This window comes from Peromyscus californicus, unplaced genomic scaffold (assembly GCF_007827085.1).
Source record: "Peromyscus californicus insignis strain IS unplaced genomic scaffold, ASM782708v3 Scaffold_10__1_contigs__length_136768540, whole genome shotgun sequence".
In the NCBI taxonomy this organism is placed as follows: Eukaryota; Metazoa; Chordata; class Mammalia; order Rodentia; family Cricetidae; genus Peromyscus; species Peromyscus californicus.
The window spans coordinates 131,493,844-131,506,402 of NW_026294391.1; the positions used below are offsets into that span (position 1 = coordinate 131,493,844).

The window sequence follows — 12,559 nt, forward strand, 5'->3', positions numbered from 1 at the left end:
TGGCTGCCTTTGCTCTTTCTCCTCCTGTCAGTCTTGCTGGGTCTCTCCCATCCCACTTAAGAGGGATAATTGCCAATAACACTCAGGATGGTACTTTCAAGTGTTTCAGGATGTAGAAGCAGGACCTAGTGAGAGGTAGGCTTAAGAGGCAGATTGGGACTTAGAGGCCAAGCTCAAGATATTACTATTAGCCCTGAGGAAGTAGCCACTGAGGCATGTTATGTAGTAAGCCATATTGTGTCCCTGAGGCCTAGGACCAAGTCCAATAGCTGCTGTGTGTACAATGAATGGGAAAGGAAATAGAGCTCTCCAGACCCTCCCATGCCTCCTTTGTCCCCAGATGGTGACCTTATTTGCTGCTCACTATCACCCCCGGTCTGAGAAATCTATAAGGGCATTTTTGTCTATAAGGGAAAAGCTGTGTCTCCAGTCTCTGGGCTCCTAGTAGGTGCTGAAGATGTCTGTTAGCTTAGAAAGCTGAGCATGATGAATATAAATACTAGGACCTTCTCATCTCTTTGTTGTGCTCCCCCACCATCATCAGGTGAAAAGATAATCAGGGTAAAACAGTGAAAAAGTACTAAATGGGAAGCAAAGGACTGGCCTCCCTAGAGCCCCTGTGTTCTGACATTGCCCTCCAGGGGCTTTCTGCCAGGTCCTGTTCTGGTTGATGAAAATGTGGACCTCTATGTTGAAGAAAGTGCTGACTTAACAGAAGTGTCTGCAGCCAGTGGAGCTATTTATAAAAATGCACAAGTACAGGGATAATGGAGCTGGGGTCTCATGAACACAGCTTAGTCCAGCAACTTGGGAGAAGCTACTTGCATTTGTGACTCCTCCAAAGGCTGCCTGTCTCTGAGTCTGTACATGGTAGCCTTGGTTGACTTGGCTATACTTGAACCTGTTTGCCCCTTCCTGAGAGCAAAGGGAATAGAGAGTGAGGATGGCTTGCCTACCCCAATGCCTCTTCATGCCTAGCTTGTCCCCAGGATCTGCAGGACAGCCTGGGTAGCCATCAAAAGCTCCGACTTGTGGAGACAGAATCACTGTGTTAGTTAATATTGTGTCAGTGTGACACAGACTAGAGTTATCTGGGAAAAGGGACACTCAGTTGAGAAAATGCCTCCATAAGATTGGCCTATGGTGTTTTTTCTTGATGATTGATGTGGGAGGGCAGTGCCACCCATGGGCTGGCGGTCCTGGGTTCTATAAGAAAGCAGACTGGGCAAGCCATGAAGAGCAAGCCAGTAAGTAGCATTCCTGCATGGCCTCTTCTTCAGCTCCTACCTCCAGGTCCCTGCTTTGAGTTCCTGCTCTGGCTTCCTCAGTGACTGTGACCTGAGAGTTGTAAGCTGAAATAAACCCTTTCCTCCACAAGTTGTTTTTGGTTCTTGTGTATTATCACACAGGAATAGAAACCTTGACCTTATAAGACAATCACTTACACTTGGTGCAAGATTGGTCAGTGGTCTAGGAGACTAGACACATAGGCATCTGGGTGGTGAAAGAACCATTAGGGTATGAGCCTAGATACTAAAATGCTGTGTTTAGAGCAAACCATGTTCCAACAACAGTGTGCTAACAGCCTTGTCTCTCTTCACTGCCAGATGCCCATTCACCAGAATCTCAAGGAGCTGCTGGCTGTCAAGGCTGAGCTGCAGAAGCGTGTAGAGGACCTGCAGCGGGAGGTGGCCACACGAACCATCTCATCTTCTTCTGAGAGGGGCTCTTCACCTACCCACTCAGCCACTCCTGTGCACACCTCAGTCTGATGGGCAAGGCCAGTGTCCTGGGCCATCCTACTGCTCTATTGTCTTCCAGCAGCTCAAGGACCTGGCCATTGATGCTATATGGTTCTGTCTTGTCATCTTAGGATTAGGCCCAGGGACCATTTGTGTGGCTAGCTGACAGCTCCTATTGTTAACAAGTACTTCCTTTTTGTGAACAGCCTGTAACACTCTTGAGGGTAGTCTCACAGAGGAGTAACATGTCACAGTCACCCTGTGAACTACCTTGTCTTATACAGGTAGCTTGGGAGAAACTAGATTGAATACAGTGCAATATTTCAGCTTAAGAGAATCTCATACCACTTCTTTCCAAGTTAAGTCCTTTGTTAGGAACAACCTGTTATGTATGGAACACATCACCAGCCATGTCACTGCTCTCAGCCTTTTGGCACAATTTGAAAACTTTAAATGAAATGTTAGTGTGGCAAATGGACCACTGCCACCTGTTCTACAGTTATCTTCATGAAAGAAGTCCTCCTGTACAATTGGTACAATATGTACTGCTGTGTACATACAAGGTATTTTTTAAAGAGAAACATACCTTTATTTTCCTATGTCCTTTTTTATGTTAGAATAGTTGTCTCAGGAGTCATCTGCTGAACTGTGATGTATGAGAAATTCTTGCCCAACAGAGTTCATGCTGACTTTCATGTGGTACATTTGAATTATGATTTCAGATGTGTCATCTCAGTGGCAATGTAATATTGTCCTCTAATTCTGGTACTTGCCTTTTGAAGTGGTACAACCCATTCATTCCTTGATAAAGGTAGCAGCAGGTTCCCTCAGGATATAGCAAACTGAATGCTCAGTCCTCTGGCCTTGTTGCAGGTAAACTGAGGACTCAAGCAGTAATTCTGTGTGTGTGTTGGCCTCCCTCTATGTCAGCTCTCTAAAGGATCAAGTCTTGGGAATTACTCTGGGCATTGGACCTTGCATCCTACCACTTGTTAAGATGTCCAGCACTGGTGTCAGAGCAAGTCTTTCACCTGTTAGATTCCTGAACACCACATCTTCATTTATCACAATCTCTTCTCAGTTTATTCACATGGCTGCCTGTCTATACTTTAAAGCAACCAATGTGCTGAAGCTTTGGTTCAAAAAGCATAGCATGCTCTTCCTTGATTTTCCTTTCTCCGAGCCAGCCTTGGCTATCTAGGCCTCTCTCCACAGTTAACAAATGAGCTCTGCTACTCCATCAGTTCTTCTAGGAATGAATTTCCCATCAGCTCCTCTGTGTACAGTACCAGCATCCCCATCCCCACTGCCATGCCCATTTTTGCATGTCACAAGGTCCTTCAGAGTTGGAGATGTGTTTGAAGCTGCAGAGAGAAGCCCCTGAGCACAGATCACAGATGCATCACATCTTCTTCTGGTCATTGTCAAATCACTGGATGCCATGCAGTCTTACACGTTGACCTAGATTTTCTTTTCTTTTTTTTTTTTTTTTTTTGGTTTTTCGAGACAGGGTTTCTCTGTGTAGCTTTGCGCCTCTCCTGGAACTCACTTGGTAGCCCAGGCTGGCCTCGAACTCACAGAGATCCGCCTGGCTCTGCCTCCCGAGTGCTGGGGTTAAAGGCGTGCGCCACCACCGCCCGGCTAAATTTTCAAAATGTATTCTTAAAGAGTTTTCTACAACTTCATTCATAGAAAATAGATGATTTTTTCAACTTGGAACCTTTGGATTCTTATAGAAAACTATCCAACCATAAGATAACCAGAGACATTTATTCAAAGTTTGATAAGCTAAGATCAAGTCTCCATTTTTATCATCTGGGGGATTTGTTTCTAACCTATAGTTTAAGTGATATTAGCTTTTGATTTATTCTCCTCATGTATACAAAACCTTATTTGTAAATGGATAAACTGTCATACCTGAGATAGGACTGCTGTGAGTTCAGGGACAGCTTTGGCTATATATTGAGTTCTAGACCAGCTGGGCTATATTGTGGAACACTGTCTCAAAGTCAATACCAAAAAAAAATAACATATACTGCAATATTTTTCCTTCATATACCTTTTAAAACTGGAAACATTTACCCATTTCCCCTAGAAATACTGTGTAATTCCCTAGCAATAACAGGACTATTAAACATAGGGTGGACTGGATGATGCTTTGACATCATCAAACCAGAACCAGAAAAGCCATGGGGGCTGCTGCTTGGTGAGGTCAGGTAGCCTGGTACAGATGGCTGGTGGAATGGGGATCTGGCTCCTGGTCAAGCCATGTCCTCCCAGCTGTGTTCCTGCAGCACCCCTAGAAATTTCCATTGGATGTTAAAGAAGCACAAGAGAGTATTTCCCTTTGTATGTTTCTAGCACAGAACTGTTTCTAAAACAACTTGAAGTGTAGTTTTCTTATCTAAGCAATTCTTTCATGTTTGTTTTATTTAAGTACTAGAATGTAAAACCTTTAAAGTTCAGATTTTTAAACAACTAGTACAATATTGTATTTGCCTCATCTGAAGCACTGTATTCCAACCTGCAGTTAAAATTATAATATGTTTGCTCCTTGGTCTTTTTGTTGTCTCTCTCCATTAAACATTCTAGTAGGTTTTTCCCCCCTGAGGAAAATGAGTACTAATCAAGTACCATGTGTTGAATGCTTACTGTGTGCCCGACACAGTTAATATATGTAAAGTGCCCAATGCTATTTGATTGACTTACTAAGTTGTCAGTAATTTATTGGGAGTCTTGAGTGTTTGGGCTGGAACAGGTAGGTGATCTGATTTTCAAATCTGAAAGTCCCCTTGTTCATAACCTTGAAGAAATGTTGAAGACACAAGACCTGGAATAACCAGAGGCAGTGGGTCTTTCTTACGCAAATGCAGTGTTCTCTTTGGTCCTTGACCACTCTATGGGACTGTACTTTTTCAAGGTTCTAAAACCTAGTGTGAAATTACACCATCTCCTGTGTGTCACCATTCTTTAATGGTCTGACGTTACTCATCCTTTTCATGTGAATCATGGCTGAGTTAGCAAGAGAGCCCAATATTAGGCATAGGAGGGTTGGACTACCTCCCAGGCTGCCACCTGTAATAGTGTCCCCATGGAAGAAAGCACACTCACTTTCAGGATTGAGCAGTATGCTCCAGAGCTACCTGGATGGTAAAGCCAATGCTGATCCTCCCAAAGGAACTGATGCTGTGGCAAGGGTGCTCTGCTTGGGCCTCTCCCTCACTCCAGTATGTCAAACATGCCATGCTGCAGTTCCTGTACCATGTGAGCCCACCAATCAGAAGCCCTGAGATTGGGCACTTTGTGGGAGGAATAATAGCAAAATGCTCAAGACACACCTTTGGCTGGGGAGAGGGGAATGAAGTCAGTACCATATCACAAATCACAACAGGAAAAGAGGGATAGCATCAGAACACAAGGAGCTGTTGGATTCCATTTTGTTTAATGCAAACACTAGACCATTTACAATTCACACTTGGACACAAGCACATAAAAATGTACAGGAATTCTGGCAGTCTCCAGCACATCTTCCTCAGAGAACTGGTACTAACCACAACCCAAGTGGCTGAGATAGTGGGCCTGTCCCACACCAGGGTGGGCAGCCCCCTACATCAAGCCACTTGAGAATGTTAAGCTTTTTTTAAAGTTCTTCCTGTCAAGTCACACTGATACAGATCTAATCTTGGCAATTGGGTCTTCTTCATTTGCTTTCTCTCTTCTATCACCTGGGACTAGCTCAAGTTGGCCAACTCAGCCTTCGGGGAGACATAGTTACAAAACCAGTCCCAAAACTTCTGCAGGCCACAATGCCCCAGCAAGTATAAAATGCCAGTGGGAAGGAGGAGCCCGGCCCCTGGGATGAGATTGTATGAACAGGAGGCCGATGGCCCGCCCAGGCCTGTCCAGCCACTTAGCTAGCGCCTGCGGGCTGAGTGATGGGTTTTATGCAGAAGGGCTTTATGCAGAAGGCACCGAGGTAGCTAAGGGAGAGCAAAGTAGCGCTCTTTTTCACTGGAACCAGTGCTATTGAGAAAACAGTTTCACAAGAGGGCATTTATTTTACATCATGGCTTTGGAGTTCAAGGGCTTTGCCATCAGACAGGCCTCAGCATAAAGGTAAAGTAGACAACCCCCATGAGATTACCTTAGCTACATGTCAACAGGCCAGAGATACTAAAAATCTTCCTTAAGCCACCTCTAGCTCAGCACTGGCCAGAAGGTAGCACCACCATCGATGTCCTTGGTGAGGCACAATCCTGATGAAGTTGATAGCAATCTGACCAGCAAGTTAAGAGGTTCTGGAAACTGACACATCTTACAAGCAATGCCTCCCTTGCTAATTAACTTCCTGAAGAATAAAGGGGGATTCCTGAGGCCATGTTTTTTTTTCCATCTTGGTACCATTTCCCCAGTGCTCCAGTCTCCCTATCAGATCCACAGACCTAGTGTGTCTGGGACCAAAGGCCAATCAAAAGGGGTATCTCATAGTCCATAGGAACACACAGGGAATGGGTGTTCAGGCTGCCTGGAGACATGACACCACCAGCCCTCCACCATGAATAGTCTTTAAACAACAAACACACTCAAGGCATGCATTAGACAGCAAAGATTTCAGTGGTTTCTTAAGGTAGGCGTTGCCTCATCCCAGCTCAGCGGATGTGAAGGAGCCAATTTACAGCCTGTGGAATATATGGGGCCATCCTGTCCAGAGGAGCTGTGAGTTTTGTTAAGTAGGATCTTGCCTTCCCAATGATATACCCTGCTTTCTGAAATGCATTTTGACCTGGCAAATTATTAGTTCACATTACAGTAGCTTAGCTTTCAACTGCAGGGTTCAGTACAGAGCTCACTGGAGCCAAGGGCCAAAAGCCAATGGAACAATCCAGGAAGTAGCCAGCTCTTGCCCAAACTAGGTGGTAGCAGGCAGCTCTGGGCCAGCCTGGTGAAGCCCTAGTCCTTGGGCTAGTTTCCTACATTTACCACTGTGAACATGTCCAGAGCCCTCTTCATCATAGCAGACAGGGAGGACAGTTACATAACTACAGAGGCAGCAGGGACATTCCACTCAGCTGAGCCAGCTTCTTTTCCCCCACCCCTCCCTCTTCCCCATCCACTTCTAATAAAGCAGCAATCATGCTTCTGGTTTCCATGTTCATTCTCAGGATCTGTAGCTCTTGCTACTCAAATAAGATCATGTACAGGGCAGAGGTGAGCACCTACCCCCAAATGGTAGAAAATTTGTTTCCAGTGCAGAAGTTACCAGACCAGCCAGAGACCCTTATGGAATCTGATGGGAATCAAGCCTGCAAGTCACAGCTCCTACATTGTTCTCCAGATTCTTAAACTCAGGGTGAGACTACTGTGAGATGCATATTTGCACTAAAATAACTGAAGAGCCCCCACCTGGACAAGCTCTCTGGAATCTGAGCAATATAAAACCTGAAGTTGGAAAAAACAATAAAATTTTAAAAAATGCCTAGGTGTTACGTGGTGTGTGTGTGTGTGTGTGTGTGTGTGTGTGTGTGTGTGTGTGTGTGTGTGTGTGATGAAGCTTGACGCTAGCTGATTTGCTTCTTGCAGGGGCTTCATATGTGCCAGATGCTAGCTGAGCATCCTACTCACAGCCCTTAGTGGTCAGTGCCACAGCAACCCCTTCAGCATATAGGTAAAGAGTCTCATAGTACCTAGGGATTGCTTAAGCAGAAATGTTTTCCTTCAGCACTGTCTCCACCATCCTCTTGTTTACCATCACCTTGGTTCTACCTCCTTTTTCCCATGCTAAGGCTGGAGCAGACTGTCTCTATGGCCCAGCAACTTCCAATGCTGGTAATCTTCTCAAGGCAGGTCTCAAGTCTCAGCACCAAGTCTCTTCAGAGGACCTGTGGCAGAGCAGTCACCATATTCTGCAGGACAGGGCACAGAAACTACACTCACAAATACCTAAGGCTTGTCCAGAAAACTCAGCACAATAAGAAGCCAGTGGCATGGGAAGAAACTTGAGGGAAGGGTCAGCAAATGAAATCTGGAGCTGGGTCACAAGCAGTGGTACCCTTCCTGTGAACCTGCCACTGAGCAGGGCCTCAGATCCGGGGCGGCTCAGGTGGTGGAGGCTCTGCAGACTGCATTTCTTGTTTTGAGTATGTCACTATGAAGAGAAGACATGTGTTAGTAGAGTTTCAACCTCTGCTCTACCCAAGTTCTGTTAGAAGTTTAGTTCCATATTTCATGGACAATTCAGCACATCCTAGGCCTGCTCAGTGCCCCCTGTAGGGACTGTTACAGGCCTTGGATGCCAAGTTCAGGGTGGGCCAAGGGAGAATAAAGGCAGAAGCCTGTAATGCAGCACAAAAGAGTTCTGCCTCTATTTCCTCATCTAGGAAATGGGCATGCTTCTGTCAAAACTTCTGGATTACTGGATCTAAAGCATTCATCATAGCACTCTGTCCTTGAGTGCTCACTCAGTGTTGATTAAAGTATTAAAATTGTGGCAGAATGCTCCTATATAATCCACAACTCTGCATTTGCATCCAGGACCATTTCCATACCTTTGGTGCTGCACTACCAGATAACTTCTATAAGCAGTGACCTGGGGAATCTCATTCTCCCTTATAGACCAGGTATGGCCAGGTCCTTCCTCAGCACCCAGGTTCCATAGCTGCTGTCCTGTAGCTCTGGTCTCTTCTCTTCTCCTTGTCTGTGCCACCACAGGCTCAGCTGAAGGAGAGCAGGCTTATCTCACTGCCTCATGAAGCCATGCCTTCCCATCAGCATTCTTGGACCACAAGAATGTCCATCTCCCTCTCATTTGGCCTTACCATATGTAGCCTCTAGTTTATGGTAGCCACTGAACCCCAAAAGTGCTCAATGACCCCAGAGAGGGTAATAGAAATAGATAGCTTTTAACTACGTGTCTCCTTGTCTTTAGTCATTTTCTAATTGAAAGGTCTAGAGACAGATGTGAACCCACACCTGTAATCCCAGCACTCAGGAGGTAGAAGCCAAAGATCAAGAATTCAAGGCTACTCCCAGCTACATAGTGGGTTTGAGGCCAGTTTTGGCTACCTGAGACCTTGTCACAAACATACAAAAATTTAAAAAAATAGACTAGAGGTCTAGATGCAAAACCTTCCACAGCTCTGGATGAGCATGCCCAGGATATATGTGTGTCTGCTGGCAAAGAGGTAAGGTGTACCAGGATCACATTCAGATGATTCAATAGTTGGAGATGAGCAGCAAAAGAACCTAGAAGTTATCACTATGGCACCAGTGTCCCCATTCTCAAGAAACAGGGAGGCCAGCTGACCAGTCATAGTATACAGGCAAACCTGGGCCCCTGAAGTTTTTTGATTAGCAGACATTCCAGAAGCCAATTCTTCTTGGCCTTCCTAACCCAGTTCTATTCAGTGCTGGAGCCACTGAATTTGGAAAGCCTTCAGCAGAGGACAGTGATGGAGAAGTCCTCACCTTGGGGTTCTTCACACACAACGGCTTCCAGGTTCTCCCCCTTCACGTAGTCAGCATTGAGGCCCTCTGCAAAGAGCCAGAGCAAAGTAAAGGAGGCACAAGGAAACAAAGGAGCCCTCATGATTGAAAACTCCTGACTGAGTCCTCTTTGACAGTAAACTCTGCCAGCCCCCCTGTCCCTGGATCACCAGCACTTCATCTTCTTGACAAAGACTGGCCACCAAGGAGCAAATTGCCAAGAACTTCTCATCCCATCCTTGCAAACAGCATCATGCATCAAAGGCCCAACAAACCTACCCCCCCTTCCATAAAGGACCACTGCCACCATGTCAAGACAACAGCTATATCCAGCAAAGAGGGTATCAAATAACAGTGCTCTGGACCATCCATAAGACCACATGAGGCCCAGAGTCCAGGGAGGTGGAGAGGGAGAAGGAGCCAAGAGCTAAGGGGATGACTGATGAATGCAGGGTAAGGAAGGGCAGATATGGATGTGCAGGACTCACTCTGGAAATGCCAGCATATGACCTTCCCAGCAGCACCTGCATGCACAAGGAAGCCAACTAGCTTCTCCTGACCACAGGAATAACTGATGTCTCCACCCATGCTTGGAGGGCCAGGGTCTACAAACAGCTGCTCTACTGTAGTTTGTGATCTGGCTCCCCTCACCCCCACATTATCCTCAAGGGCAATGAAGCAACTCAACAAAGCATCCTCTTCACTCAGGGACTTGAAGCAGCCCTCAACCCCTGTTTGTATAAGTCTTCTTATCTTCTGTGTCTTCTCTCTCAATAACTGAGGGCCTGGGGGGAAATGGGTTCTGATTCTAACTGGCCAACTCACTGGACACAAGTCATTTTCCTGACTTAATAGCTGTTGGGTTCAAAGCAAAAGCCAGATGGGCCTGTAAAAAAAAAATGTAGGCAGTATTCTTCAGCAGGGGTGGATAACTACCATGCAAAGTCAGGCAGGTGATGGCCCCAGTGCCAATGGGTGGGAGCTGGAAGACATGCCCCAGGCTCCCAGACCACTGCCCATATTCCCAGTTGGCAAAAAGGAGATAGCCTTTTTCCTCTAGTGGCTTCTGGGATATGCTCACCCATGGGTATCTGAGTGCCTCCTCTCTAGCCCATGGACATCCCTGACTCCTGCTATCTTGGGCCTGGAAATAGATGATGTGGCAGGAGGCATCCTCACAACATATCAGGAAAAGCTACAAATGGTATGGTCACAGGCAAGTTGGTGAATGCCAGGGAGAGAGGTGAGGTAGAGAGCAGGGAGAAGGGAATAATGAGGTTTCCAGGGCCAAAGCACAAGAAGCATGAGTAAGTCAAAGCATATTGTTACCTTGCCCTTCTGCTGCATCTGAAGGCAAGACACAAAGCTTAGAACCCTGGAGTAAGATCTCAGCTCCAGGCAACAAACCCATTGGGTATTTACATAAGATTCACTGATACTTGGCACTGAGGGTGGGCAGGGAAACTGAGTGTTCCCAAAATGGGAACCCCTTTGGTAACAACAGATGTTGGAGGCCAAAAGAGGTAAGGGCAGGTCCTCCTAGCAGCCAACTGCCAACTCCCTGGAGCTTTCTATCTGCCCTTCCAGATCTCAAATCACTGGAGGCCATGGTTGACTCTAATTGGCAGCCCACCTGGACAGTGGAGATTAGAATCAAACACTGCTGATTCTTAAAAAGTTAGCCACACACACAAGTGTCCTTGGAATCCTTCCTGATTGTGTACCATCACAGTGCAAGTGGCAGTCACACTGTCCCACAAAGTTCCACAATGTCCAGTCAAGACAAGTGCAAGCTTGAGTTCTAGCCACAGACATGGAAAATGCAGGCTAATCCAGACTTGAACAAGGTCAGCAGGGGGCGCTGTGGCAGCACAGTGAAGCATAGTTGATGCAGCCACAGACTGGCCAGAGAGAAAGCTACTTGGAAGAGGACACCCCAGGCCTGAACCATAAGAGTAGAGAGGAGCAATGCAGAGAGGAAACAGCAAAGGCTGTACCCTGGAGAAGGCAGAGTATATAGACAGAGAAAATGGCTATAGGGAAGGAAAAAAGGAAGGAAGACTTCCTGGGGACAGGGAGAAGCCAAATGGCCAGGACTTTGAATGCCAAGTTCAGCTCAGGGTCTGGGCTGTGACCTTTTAGTCATCAGGGAACCTTGGGAAGTCCAGGTATTTTTAAACAGGTTGCACTGAAGAAGGTGAAGTGTAAGGGAGACAGAGTCAGAGAGGTTGAAAAAGGCCTTGGCATGGATGGGCAACAGTAAGAGGGGAAGCATGTGTGTAGCTCATCAAGAATAGGACTCCAGACTTCTAGCTTGGGAGGACAGATACAGGAGCTGGGGAGACAATGAAGTCTAAGCTCTAAGCCCCACACAAGCAAGTCAGCTTGCCTAGCCTGCTTGTTCAGCTTGTCAGCCCTCCTAACCACCATGTCCTTAACAAAGCAAGTGGGCTAGATGAGGGTTGTACCCAGACTCTCCCAGTCTCTGTCCCTTCCTGTTCCACTATGACCTTGGCTGAAACCCCTCCATCACATGAAGCTATTCTAGGCCTCTCTCATCAGTATCTGTGACCTCATCCACTAAACCTGTAAATGTTACCTTACCTGGGAGAGGGATCTTTGCTGACACAATTGAGGATCTCAAAATGACTGCATTCAAGATTTAAGTTGGAGACAGCATTAAAGCCAAGGAACACCTGTATTGCCTGAAAAGCTGAAAGGTATAGAACAGCACTTTCTCCAAGGTCTCTGCGGGGAGTGTGGTCCTATGAGTATCTGTTTTGGAGACAAGGCCTTACACTATAGCCCAAGCTGGCCTGTAACTCATTCTGTAGCACAGATTGCCATGGAATCACAATAATCCTCCTGCCTTAACCTTACTAATGCTGGGGTTACAGACATGTGCCATCACATTTGGCTCAGAAAACAAGTTTCCGTTGTTTGAAATCACAACAGTTCTCTGTCCTAGAAACCACAAAGAGCTTAGACAGCTAAGCTGGGTAAGAGTGCTCACTAGTGAACCTTTCTGGTATACCCTGATGGTTCCCAAATTGGGGCATGGAGAGAGGCATTGGGGCTGAAGGGCTTACATTTTCATTGCTAAGGCTGAAGCCTTGACTAGATTCCCTAACCACAGAGCAGGAGAAATTATGAGAAAACAATGGCACAAATGGACCGGATGTAGTACTTACAGCAAAATTAGACTTTCGTCACAAATGGATCTGATGTAGTTCTTCTAATAAAATTAGACTTTTGACACAAATGGACCTGATGTAGTGCTTCCAACAAAATTAGACTTTTGGCAGTTATGAAGACAGAACCAGGCCTCTAGCTAT

General features: G+C 46.2%; 2 protein-coding genes across 17 annotated transcripts in view; one reads left to right on the plus strand and one right to left on the minus strand.

The window, feature by feature from the left end:
* The window catches only part of Mtmr1 (myotubularin related protein 1), a 90,062-nt gene extending 85,763 nt beyond the window's left edge, over nucleotides 1-4,299 (plus strand). For 8 of the 13 annotated variants that reach the window (XM_052740770.1, XM_052740691.1, XM_052740725.1 and 5 more), the window contains one exon: nucleotides 1,608-1,721. Coding sequence is in view for 5 of the 13 variants with exons in the window: in XM_052740760.1 (XP_052596720.1) it covers nucleotides 1,608-1,772 (165 nt within the window). In the remaining 8 variants the exon portion in view is untranslated. Of the gene's footprint in view, nucleotides 1-1,607 lie in introns of all 13 variants that reach the window. The other 5 variants (XM_052740760.1, XM_052740697.1, XM_052740732.1 and 2 more) reach the window with 1 other exon arrangement.
* Nucleotides 4,300-5,165: 866 nt separating this feature from the next.
* The window catches only part of Cd99l2 (CD99 molecule like 2), a 92,779-nt gene continuing 85,385 nt past the window's right edge, over nucleotides 5,166-12,559 (minus strand). For 2 of the 4 annotated variants that reach the window (XM_052740927.1, XM_052740910.1), the window contains 3 exons: nucleotides 10,554-10,571; nucleotides 9,207-9,272; nucleotides 5,166-7,887 (listed from right to left, as the gene is read on the minus strand). In XM_052740927.1, the coding sequence (XP_052596887.1) occupies nucleotides 7,823-7,887; nucleotides 9,207-9,272; nucleotides 10,554-10,571 (149 nt within the window). In that variant the 3' untranslated portion in view covers nucleotides 5,166-7,822. The remainder of the gene's footprint in view (nucleotides 7,888-9,206; nucleotides 9,273-10,553; nucleotides 10,572-12,559) is intronic. The other 2 variants (XM_052740936.1, XM_052740918.1) reach the window with 1 other exon arrangement.